Source organism: Centroberyx gerrardi, chromosome 11 (assembly GCF_048128805.1).
Source record: "Centroberyx gerrardi isolate f3 chromosome 11, fCenGer3.hap1.cur.20231027, whole genome shotgun sequence".
In the NCBI taxonomy this organism is placed as follows: Eukaryota; Metazoa; Chordata; class Actinopteri; order Beryciformes; family Berycidae; genus Centroberyx; species Centroberyx gerrardi.
The window spans coordinates 14,465,987-14,479,164 of NC_136007.1; the positions used below are offsets into that span (position 1 = coordinate 14,465,987).

At 42.5% G+C, this 13,178-nt stretch overlaps 1 protein-coding gene across 1 annotated transcript in view; it reads right to left on the reverse strand.

Moving 5' to 3' along the window:
• Nucleotides 1–12,879, reverse strand: part of gbe1a (glucan (1,4-alpha-), branching enzyme 1a) — a 94,711-nt gene extending 81,832 nt beyond the window's left edge. Inside the window, exon 1 of the mRNA XM_071924622.2 lies at nucleotides 12,712–12,879. Coding sequence (XP_071780723.2) covers nucleotides 12,712–12,803 — 92 coding nt within the window. The 5' untranslated portion in view covers nucleotides 12,804–12,879. The remainder of the gene's footprint in view (nucleotides 1–12,711) is intronic.
• Between the last annotated feature and the right edge of the window lie 299 nt (nucleotides 12,880–13,178).

Sequence of the window (13,178 nt, forward strand, 5' to 3'; positions counted from 1 at the left end):
AAATGCTAAGTTTTTTATGTCTGTTGTTTTTTGTTGTCTATGGACTATGGAGCAGGCTCACTTCAGATGGGAAGGAGTTCATTTGGTGGTTTCACATCTGCACAAAACACGCAGACTAATCCCTGAACTTGAACTGAATGGTTCAAATGGACCAAGTCTGATTTGGCCAAAGGGCAAGATATTGTTGAGTCACACTGCGGTGCCCCAAAGGCCTTTCTTTTAAAGTTGATCAAAGTTGTTGTAAAGTTGTGACAAAAAAAAAACCACACACAATAGTTTTTGTTCTCATTTATACCTCCTCTTCGTTCTCTTGCTTCACTCCTTATAGACTATAGTAGAATTAATTAATCCTCAGTGAAGATGTGCTGACAGGCGCTCAGCCTTCCTTTACACTCTAATTGTTCCAGTGAGACTGAGACTCAAAATGATACTCATCTTGAAGGGTGTGTGAGTATGTGTTAGTGCGTGGGTCGCTCCCCCTTGACAGCCTTTTGCTTATCTCCGTCTTGCTGGGATCCTTTGCTCCAGTTTGCTCCAGGCTAGCCCTGAATCACTGCATGTATTTCACAACAACTAACAGTGTGTGTGTATGCAACATGTTCTTATTATTGTGTTCGTAGAGTGTTTGTTGAAAAGCTGTACACATGATTTATGTTGAATGTTTGTGAAAAGATATATTTATGTATATATATATATATATATATATATATATATATATATATATATATATATATATATATATATATACATATAAGCAGCTCCCACTATAGCTACAAGCTTGTTGTGACCATTTATTTTCACTCATGGAAGAGTAGTTCTTTCTTTCTTTCTTTTTTCTATATACAGCCAGGTTTAGGGAAGAACAAATCTATACTCAAGGTTAGGAAAGATTATATAGGTTATAGGTTTTATAGGTTAGGTGAGGTTTGGTTAGATTAAGTTAGGCTAAGTTAGGCTAGGTTACTTTACTTTTCAGGTTAGGTTACTTTATTTTTCCAATGTGGGGCTTGGGCGATACATCGATATAATATCAATATTGTTATATCTACTAGACTAGAGATCCTCTGGGATTTTGGTTATTTTAATATTGTGATATAGCTTAAATGTTGTCTTTTCCTGGTCTTAAAGGCTGTATTAAATTATTGTGTACAGTTATACAATTGTCTGAACTTATTTGGCTGTTCTAGCGTTCTAGAGTGAAATGCTGCTTCGCCTCATATCCACATTAGCCCGTTTAGCTTGCTTCTCAAAATTTTCTCATGCGCAAATATCTTCTGAAAGCACCAGTAGTCAAACCCCAAAATATCGTCACATTATCGATATTGAGGTATTGGGTCAAAAACATTCTGATATTTGATTTTGTCGATATCGCCCAGCCCTAGCTTGAGCCCAGAACATTCAGTGCCATATGCAATATTTCTAACCATCCACCTGCCCCAGCTAAACGCAAGATGACAAAAACTTTAAGTTGCAACATCCAGGGGAGGGAGCATGCTCCACAGAGTCCCACTGGGTGAATCTGTAAGACAGTGGGAGTAGGGCCTTGCCACCCACACAGGGACTTTTCAGGCGTGATTGAAAGTTCTTCACATGGTCTGATGACATTCAATCCCCATAACTGTGTGTTGTGGTTAAGTTTACCAACTGAAAGGGAACCACTAGTTTTGATTGATTTGGGTGTGTGTGTGTGTGTGTGTGTGTGTGTGTGTGTGTGTGTGTGTGTGTGTGTGTGTACATGTTTCTGCTGGAGCACTAACCTTGCACAAGAGTTTTCAGAGGTCTTAGCCTGGCTGTAAGGCACCGGCGTGCGCGGGCGGTGCTTTCTTGTCCTAGGTGCTCTTTTCAGATTGAAATACTGGGGTAGAGTTTCTAAACGGGCACCTGAGGTGAGCTATAAGGCTCTTACTCCAGTCTGAGGGGCATTTATACAGCAGTATTTACACTCTATGTAGGCTATTCAAACCTGGTGCACATGCCTTACCTCTCTTCAACAGCTTACACTGGTCTGCAGAGAGCATTTAAGGCCACATGAATGTTTTCATTCTCTCCATAAAGTAAAAAGATACTGGCCTCCTTCTCTTATCCAATCTGTGCAGAACAAAAGTCTGGAGCTCCTTCAGGTGAAAAAACTGCATTGCATTGGGAAGCAGCTATTAGGTCTGGCCTGTAAACACAATTTTAAACCTAGGCCAACACCTATTTCATGCATCTAATTTTTACAACATTAACTGTATCATCACTTTTAGTCTGAATATTGGCCATACTTTTAAAATAACATGCATAAGTGTCAATAAAGTGATTTTGAAAATGCATTCTTCATTTTCAGCAGCCTGGTGGACTTTCACCTGGAATTCTGCAGGGCCTGCAGACCCCAAAAACAGTTGTGCACGGACTCGTATTGATAGAATTGTGCAGCTTGTGGGTGAAAGTGGAAATTTCAATTACTGAATATCAACAACAGCTATTTTTAAACCAGCTGACATAATCTTGAAAAACTAATATTGTTTGAGTGCTTTCTTATCTTGTATTGAGACATATTTTTTCTTAGTTTCTGGAAAATGGGATTGGAAACTATCTTGCTAAACAAAGAAACTACTTTACTTGGGTCCTATTTGATATTTCAAAGTTGTTCCAATTTCATATTGCATTTCATTTTATACCTGTCATTTTTAGATGGGATTACATATTAATCTAGGTGAGAGGTCAGCAATGTAAGTATATTGCATTTTCTCCCTTGAAAGGGTATGTACATGACACTGTACAAAACTCACCAGAAATTAGTTTTTAAAAGCAGATTTTAATGTTCTCCCTGGACGTACGTATCATTTATACATCTGGCCCCAGGATTGTAGGACTGGACAGCACCTTGTCTATGTATTTGTTCACCTACGAACAAGCAGCGCGGCAATCGTCTTCTGTTTTGGTTGAGGCTGTATCTTTGTGCCGTGCGTCAGTCTTGCACAAATGGCGGGGAATCGTACTCGGGGACACACACAGAGAAAGCAACACATACAGTATAATGAACTTCCACGCCAGATGGTCTCATTCTTCTACAGCAATTACTCTATGCTATCAAAATTCATTTGTGAAATGATATATTAAATATCCTACATGTAGAAGCTTTAACTATGCCTCAAAATGACAAAAAGTAATAATCTAGTAAAAACACTATCCAAATTTTTATTTAGTTGTACTACCACCAATGTAGTTGAATTACTTGTCTGTTTAGGATGCATGTATCAAAACTACCGGGCCTAACAACTATCTGTCTGACTATCTTTAGAAGCGGGCCTACATGAATGGCAGAATAGGAATCTCTGCTCCAGCCCACAAATCAGCCACACTGCTGCGGTCAGTTGAAGTCCGGTCTCAACTGAGAACGCCACGACTGTCACATCCTTCCATTGAAGCCCACTGTCAGCATTAAGTCCATCAGACAGATCCCCATTGAATCTGTGCGCTGTCATGAAGCACGTACTCACACACTCCATTCACCTCGCAAATGCATGTGCGCACATGCAGAAATATGAACACAAACAAGCAGAATCCCGCTCTCTCACACACATATGCACACGCACGCACACACCCACACACCCACACACACACACACAGGCACACTACACACAGTGAACATATTCAGGAGTGGCAGTTTTAAAAACCCATTTTCCCCTTGGTTAAGCAAGCAGCACCAACACTCGACTAATGGAAAACCCTGCTCCTAAATGAGGTCGGAGAAATTCTATCTTACACACTGGTTGCTGTGAATTCTAATAAAGTGGCCTTTTCATCTCCTGTAGGCTGTACCCTCACACTGCTGACTTTCGCCAACAAGACCATCTCAGTTGCATACACACAATTAAGAACAAATTGTCAAGTATTTTTTCAGTGGCAACTTGTGGCCAACTCTAGCACATTAACATGAAAGGCAATTTTTAATGACAGAGTCGGGATCGGAGGCTGCAATACAACAAAGTTTCTAGGAGTTTGTTTCAATGTTACAGATATCCAGTAGAAACAATACAAACACCTTAATATAGATACAAAAACCAAAAAACTAAATAATTGTCATTGAGGTGTTGAAACACATCACTTCCTGTGCAGCAGAGAATTTTTCCCAGGAAAGTCCTACCTGGTACCAGGTGTGTAGAACAGCACATGAATCACTATTGTCAGCGAGAAGGAGGAAAACAGACATTTATTTAAATGAAAAAGTTGCGGATTATTACTTTAAGCTAGAGACTCTCAGTTTTCTCTAGTACAATTAGGACAGTATGCTCCTCAATTAGACTTTGCATAATTTCTATGGTCTCAGACAGCTTAGTAAATATTTGCAGGGGCAGAGGCTACCCAGGTTTGCTTCATAGCAACCTTGTCGTCACCCTAAAAGCAGTAGTTAGGTCAAGATGACCCATGTCCTCTGTGTTCAGACACAACTATGGTTAGACATATCCTGTTTGGATACAAAGTCACTTTTTCCCAAACCCAATGCACTTGGTGGCTTAACTGGGTGCTGCAGTGCCTGGAAGCGGTAATAGACAGCCATAAGATTTTTGCCTGTTAGAGGAGAGATCCACATGCATCAAACTACCTCTGTACATGACAGAGAACAAAGCAGGATTGTATTCTCACTGGGCCGCAGGTAGGGCAACCAAGGGAGAACAGGCATTGAAAAATGTGAACAGACATAGGCCAGCAACTTACAGTCCTGCCAGAAACTGGCAACACCAGCCCAACACCAGATCTGGTACTGTTGTCCAATACACAGTGGACTGCGTACTTTGTGAAACTTACTGTTCCTTGGGAATATGTGGGAGAAGAGACACACAAAAAGATGAAGCTTAGATATTTCCAAACAGTAGTCAAGGCTGAACTGTGGGACTGGAAAGCCATGGTACAATCTGTGATAGTTGGGCATGATGAATTCATGGCAACATCCACTGCCAGGTAGTGGTAATGGAAAGAGATCTGTGGTCAGATCTGCTGTTCAACTCGCCACCTTTACTCTAATATCAAAGCCAGGTTTCTACGTGGGATCTTCCCCTGGATTGTGCCACCGAAGAAGTTACATCTCATCCTATATCTTGGTAAATGTAAAAATGAGCAACTCTCCCAAAACCAGAGATGAGATGAAAGAGCTAATAGTTGAGCATGTGGAGGCAGCAGGGTGACGTAATAAGTAGAGAGACCATCATTCAACTGGAGTACCCAGATTAAAGGATAATTCTGGTTATTTTCAAAACTGGGCCTTATTTTCCTAGTTTTTGCCATCATGACGATTGATTGCGTTCAAAATGTTGCCATTTACTTCCCTGTAGAGCTTTACATACCCGCGAATAAATCAGGCGCTTTCAACACAGTAACACTCACTGCAATTACACGTCTTTAAATAGCTGTTACTCATTATCATACGGCATTTCAGTTATAATAGTCAATATGATACTCTTTGGCATGGCTCACACACTTCCTTGTTTACTCTGCTGGCTGCTGGTCTTCTGCCGTGTTCACACGTTACTTGCCAACTAGTTAAAATAACATACCTAATACTCAAGTTTCAGACCACGGATAATCGGAAAATTGAATGTAGGAAGGTCCCATTGCAGTGCGAGTGTTATTGTGTTGAAAGGTTTTAATCGCTTTGTGGGTTCGACTGCTGGAGTTGCATTGGCCCTCTGGGGGTGTTTTTTCAAAGCAGCGTTCCCTGCAGCTGAGGGGGACATAAAAATCTACAGTGAAGTAAGTGACTAAATTCTGAACACAATCATGATCAATTATTATTATGTGATGTCATCAAGATACAAGACCTGGAGCTCCTTCATTGACAGTTAATTGGAGAGTGAATTTGTGGACTCATTGAATGCTTGTTGGAGCTCTCAAAGGATAAAGGCCGGCACGCAGCAAGGGGGCTTCAAAGGATAATTGAGGTTATTTTCAACCTGGGCCTTATTTTCCTAGTTTCTGCCATCATGATGAATGATTGTGTTGAAAATTGCATTGCTTACTTCATTGTAGTGCAATCATACCTCCAGGTTGCCAGGAGCACTGCCGTCAAATACACACACACACACACACACACACAAGGCCAATAGTAATCTCCAACAGTTGAATCCAAAAAGCGATTAAAACACGTCCTTTCAACACAATAACACTCACACTGTAATGGGACCTTCCTACTAGGGCTGCACGATTATCACCAAAATTATAATTGACGATCAATTCCCTTGATATTGTAGTTGCAATTATAATTTTGATTAATAGAATTGTAATTAAATACTTATTTTGTGTTGCCACCTGTGTATACTGTATTCTGTATAAAGAACCAAAACACATCCAGTGTTTCCCACAGGTTGACAGTGTACTTGTGGCAGTGGTTGTGGGAGGGGGGGGGAGGGGGGGGGGGGGGGGGGGTCATTTCAATAGGATTACATTACTTGTCCTTACCTACAGTGACAGCAGTATGTTCAGTGGAATCTAATGGTAAACAGGGACAGTATGCCAGTCTGCTCTGCACTCATGTTAACTCTCTGAGTGTTGGGCAGTTTGAGACATCTCCGACATCTACTGTTTATGAACACCGTTACTGACACATGCGAGCAAATTGTGGAATTTTAAGTAACGGAGACTCAGTCAGATTGAGTACAATGCTGCTGGTCTGTGCATCGCCAAATGACAGACATGACATGATGTGCACATTAGGCGCATTGGGGATCAATTTAGATCAATTTCTATATATTGACCAACTTATGGTTTTGTGGCGACCGTGTCGATATTATGGCGGTGAAGTTTGCCACTGAAATTACTTAATTGCACTTTTAAACATCAATAAATCAACATAAATATGTTTTCAACTTCACATTGCTCCTCTTATGGCTGGGACACATTACATGTTTTTGAAGCCCGATTTGGCAACGATTTGAGATCGGGTAGAGTCGGTGGTAATCCAGGGTAGTCCAGGGTAGTCCAGGGTAGTCCAGGGTAGTCCAGGGTAGTCGCGTTGTTTAGTCACACCTGTAATCATTATGTGTGTGGAAGTGAAAGACTCAAATCTCTCTCCTACGATCCCAATTGGCAACATCACGTGTTTGATTTTATCGGGGCATGACTTTGCATGATCACGTGGTTTGCGCTCGTCAAAGACTCGAATCTTAACGGCAATTCTCAATAGCCGATGAAAATGGAGATTGCGACAGATGAAGCAAGAGGGAAAAAAATATGTAAGTGTAACCACAAGATCCAATGTGCACAATGGCTGAGCCGGGAAAGAAAAAGAAACCTGAATGTGTTCCACACTTCTTAAAAGATGCTCATGCAGGTTCAGCAGCACGGCTCAGGATTAGTCATAATGTGAATGCCTCTGATTCGCCAGTGCACTCAATGAGCTCAGCGGATCTGTCTGTGATTGGTTACAAAGCTCATTTGCTTACTGCTAGAGCAGTGGTTTAGAGCAGCTTGAAACTAAGTTAGAAAAACTTGATTTTGACACAGCGGGAGTAGCCTCTTATATGGAATGCAGTAATTGTGACTTCACGATTACCATATCGCTGTGGCTGTAATCATAATCTTGATTAATATACGATAAATTGTGCAGCTCTAGTTCCTACATCAACAGCTTGTTGATGGGAGAGGTTGAAGGACAATGACAAGAAGAAGAAGAAGCTAAATGGCAGGGTACAGGTGTCATGATGGACAGGTGTCAGCATGGACCAACACCTCAAGAAAATGTCCAATACCTTGTATAATCCATGCCCAGAAAGATTCAGGCTGCTCTGCAGGACAGATGGACATACTGTCTGGTATGTGTGTGTGAATTCTGTCTTAGGGTGGATTTTCCCCTTAGGAACATTTTGCCACACACAAATACACTGCCCAGCCATATGCACACACACACACAGACACACTCTCACACACATCTGATCTGACCATGTCTCTATACAGTACAGTCCATTTAATACAATATTAAGCAAGTGGAAAAAGCAGCGCTCAAATGATTAAGGAACAGGGCAAGTTGAGGAACAGGGGAGAGAGGAGGGAGAAGAATAGAAACAATCTTTTGACAGCCAACTCATTATCTATGTCGTTATCCTCCAGTAGCCAGCTCTTTTCCTCTCTCTCTCTATCAGCGGAGGGATAAAATCCTTCTCTCCTGAAGGCTTAGCAGAGATTATCCTGGTGTCCCGGGGGAGGATGGAAGGGGTGCTGAGATGCCACATTACAGATGTAGCCAACGTTAAAGTGAATTAATGGGCCTGAGGTTGAGCAGGAGGGGGAGGGAAAGACAGAACCCAACAGCAGGTATACTGATCCCTACTCTCCCTCTCTCTCTCTTTCTCTCTCTCTCTCCCTCTCTCTCTTTCTCTCTCTCTGCCTTCCTCCCTATCTCTCCATGCATTCCTCCCTCCTTATCCCTGCCCTATCACTATCCTTCTCAATTTCCCTTCTTAACCACCAACCTCTTCTCTCTCTCTCTCTCTCTCCTTGCACCATTTCCCTCTCCACCATAACCTTCTCCTTTCCTCTCTTCTTCTTCAGAATTAGAGTAAAAATGAACAAAACTAAACAGAAGCAGTCTTCAAACCACCGTAGGTCCCCCATCTTACTGCCTCCTCTTTCCTTCATCACCTCCTGTCACCAATACCCTCATTTTACTTCATTATACACACACCGAGTCGAGAGCACCATTCTTGCCCTACCCCACTCTCCCTGCTGAATATGTAACAGGTGGAAATGAATATGACATCCACCTACACCTCTATCTCTCACCTGGTCTCTCTCTCTCTCTCTCTCTCTCTCTCTCTCTCTCTCTCTTTGGTGAGCCCTATCCCATCTCGCCTCCTTCTCTTGTTTGACACTAATAAGCTGGAAGCTTTTCAGGCTGAGATAGCTGGAGGGGACACAACTGACCCTACAACACTCACACCCATTGACACTCTCTCTCTCTCTCTCTCACACACATGCACACACACACAGAAGTAGTGACAGGCACATTATCTCAGCTGCATGCCTACTATATACCCTAGTTCAGTCGATATGCACTGTATCATAGTAGTGTAATATCCTGTAGTTGCATGTAATACCAGTATAGTTGTACAAGGCATATACTCAAGCTCAAAACACTACACACAGATAATACACACAGATAATACGTGTGTACATGTATATTTTGAGTGCACAACACATACTGTATGTACAATACTAGCTGCACTGTTGACCGTGGTTTGCCCCAACACTTATTATCTACAGTAGACCGCCGGTTCTACAGCTGCTCAGTCAACACACTGTTGAGAACAATTATAACACCGATGTCTGAAAGTCGCAAATAAAAGATAGGAGGAGCTAAAAAAAGAGGAGCCTAGCTACCTTGCGATACATACTAACAACCGAGCTCATGAATACCACAGACCTTTACCTTCTCATCTGCTATGCAGCCTCACTCCGGCCATCCAGCTGACAGACAGGAGACGCACGGCTGCTTATTTTAAACTTTTAATGAAAATGGAACAAGACAAAGTTGCAATGTTTTTGTTTTTTTTCCATTCAGTCAGAGCCACTTGTGCATGCCCACTGAGACACACCGCATCTTTAATTGGCTTGTTCCATCTTATTCAAATTCATATTCTAAATAACATTACGTTGTTTTTTTTCCAACCCATTAAAGTTATGTGTTGATACAAGCCCCTGGGACAGGACCCTCGAATGGCAATGTACCTTATCAAAAACATGGTCTGAGGAGGCGAATACTAAAGAGGGACTGTGAGATGAAGCAAGCCTATTGGCAAGGTACCATCAGTGATGTAGCGGCGGGGGTGGGAGGGTGGTCTAGTGAGCGAGTGTGTCCCATAATGAGGAAGTCACAAGTTCGATTCCTCTCACCAAAATAAACAAAATACAAGGATATTTTACAGCGTTCTTTTTTCCTGAAAAGACCCTATTTCCATGTAAATAAGTCTGATACTACTTACTGCAATTACTACTATGAATTGATATCAGAAATATTTATATTAGCTGAAAAGGAGAGCTAACTCACTTTTCACAAATAAAAAAGCTTTGTAAACCAAGTCGGGCTGCATTTACCCTCCATCCCGTTCTTGTTTACCATGCTGGGCCTGGGCAGTGCTGGATGAGGTGTGATACACTCCCTGCTGACAACTATCACACTGAAAAGACATACTGTAGAATCAGAGAGAGTAACCTATTGCAGCAACATGTACTCTTCAGAGCCAATCTTTTTTTTTATTTACTACCAGTATGCGCTGCGTGGCACCGGCCACAGATGGCTCGAAACACCAGAAACCAACAGCCGAAGACAAATCACACCCAATGACAACAATCCCGAAGCCACCCAATTATAAAATACACACATGCACTTGTGCTCTCACTCACATCAGGTGCCCAAAATGATTATAAAGTCGAGGTCTGGCATGGGGAGTTGGGGTCCACCTTTAAGCTGTGAGTCTCTAAAGATCCAAGGTTTGGGAGCAGCCACCGGAGCTGGTGTCAGGGAGCGCTTCATCCCACAACCATGGGGTGTGTGGAAGATGAATAGAGTAAAACTGATAATGGATTCAGGAAATAGGTAGAGGCTGAATTTAATGTAGGACTGCTGTGGGGAAGAGGTGGAGGAAGAGTGATCACGGTGTTAGTGAGTGACTGCTTCTGCATTCATTCAGCGCCATCCCACACTGAGGAAGTTTGTCTGCAAGCAGAGAGGAAACTAGCCCGACCCTGTTCAGCCATTTACCTCCATATGGCTCTCTGCTTGGCATTCTGCTGCACCGATCTCTTGTTAGACAACAGAGACATCTGGGACAAGGGGAGCCATCCAACCCTACAGCCCGCCATTAAAACACATGTAAGTGAATTCCTCCAGCTCCACAAGGAGGGAAACTCCATTTTTTTTCACAATATTAACCATACCACCAGCTGAACAATCGGAAAACCTGACAAACTAATTCAATTCTGCCCGCTGTCCGCCTGATGCTCCGTCCCCACCTCAAATTACTTGCCATTTGGGATGAGGATTGACAGGTTGCTAAGATACCTTGACAGGGCTGTTTAAGGCAAGGGGGAGGAGAACGCTGAGCGGACATGATTCCTGCAACAAATAAGACGCATGGCAAAGGATTTTATCAGAGCAGAAATGTCATGCTCGCAGTAATGTCTCCGTCAATAACAATAAATCAGTGGCTCCACTTTGAGAAGCCGAGGAAAAGGATCAGACAACGAGTTTTCCTCTTCATGCGTTTCATCTGCTAATAATTGACTGTTATTTTTGGCTTGTCTGTCAACAAATCAACATTAAGGGAGAGGTGATACGGTGTGAGAGAGAAAATTTAGAAAGGGAAAAAAAAGGAGTGAAAAGAGAAATGAGCAAAGGAAAGTGAGCAGAGGTGGAACGTTTGTATGTGGGTGTGTATGTGTGTGTGCCTGCGTGTGTGTGTGCATATGTGAAAGAAAGGAGAAAGAAACGAGAGAGACGGTATAATCAAGGGATTGAGCTTAAATGAGCTTAGAATCATTAATCTTTTACTCTCTCTTCACTTTTAAAGAGTTTATGTGACTTACGTGTGGCTGTGTGACTGTCGAGAACTTTCTTGAAAAGTGAGAAATACATAAATTTCACATTCATGAGGGACCACATTGAGATAATGTTGAAGAAAAGCGTAGCATCAGCTCCCCGATGGCAGATAAGGTAGACTTGTGCTGACAATGCCTGACTAAAACACACAAGCTTGCTCACTCACTCACTCTCTCTCTCTCTCTCTCTCTCTCTCTCTCTCTCTCTCTCTCTCTCGCGCTCTCTCTCTCTCTATCTTGTCACAGGTTGACTTCAGGTGGGAGATGCTGACTCTTAACAAGCTTGAAATAACATGCATGTGTGCACGCACTCTCTCTCTCTCTCTCTCTCTCTCACACACACACACACACACACACACACCGCCCTTCCAACTATCCTAATTTACAATCTACCCTCCAAGGCCATGGAGTATAGCGATAAACATATGAGGCGTAAAAAAACCCACATCATTATTGCTGCATACATCCCCACTAGAGCCATACCAGTATATGCACAACAGTCTCATTTACTGGCACAAAAGCTGAAAAGGATATTATCTCATAATCTGTATCAAAGCGGTGCAACAGCATCTGGTGATGTATGCCCTGGCCTAAATTACCACCACCTATTAATAATCAGCCATGACATGAAGATATTAAGGCTGTGACAGGACCATTTATGTCAAAACCTTAGCCTGACCTCAATTACAAGCCGCATTATCATTCATTAACTTCAATCAAAAGCCTTCCCATAGAAGGAGAGCATTTATTTTTAGATAAAGGAACATTAACTACCATATCACAACCTAAATATTTATTCTGGCGTGATTGGGTTGTGTACCGTGTCAGGTTTCCTCAAATCACATTTTCAACAGGAATTACATCTGCAGTGCATCTACTTCCTAATGTTTTCAGACCTTTACTAGACCTGATACTAATGTGGCCTCTGTGGCACCGTGCGCCGCACGTTGAGCCGCAAAATCGTCACCTTCCCCAACATCACAGTAAATGAAATGTGTTGATTTGTGGGAGCGTGTTTAGCATGTTCGCTGGTTATTTCTGAATGGATGCGGGGCTGTGAAGAGCAAAACAGGACCCGTAGCTACCACAGAACATACTGTTCAGTCGGCAACAGCACCGAAGCGAGTTGGACTTGTTTACCTCCTGCGCAAGTCCTCCGCGTGCGGGACTACATACGGATCCTCTCGGAGAAACTCTCCAAGGTCAGGCAGCTCGACCGGACGACCTCCCATGTTGCGGCGTCCCCGTGTTCACAAGTATGTATGCACCGATAAGTTGTGTCGCAAACTTCCCTCACACAGTATGGCCTCAGTTACACTGCGGTACAGTAAGAGAGGGGCGTTCCTCGTGGCCCCGCCCCCTTGGCACCCGCTCCGCTGTTAGTCAATAGCCCCATTCAGGTTGTTCACAAACTGTTGCTGTTGTTTTTCACTGTGCAAAACAGTGTTGTAAGAGCTACTGTAGCCCTACAGCAATAGAGTAATGAGTTTTTTAACAGATAATCTATTGATGGATGAACAGAGTAACTTGGCCTCAGCAATTAAAATGTAGTTTCTATGCTGGCACTTGTGAGAAAATGACATTTTCTCCAATCAACACATTGTTTA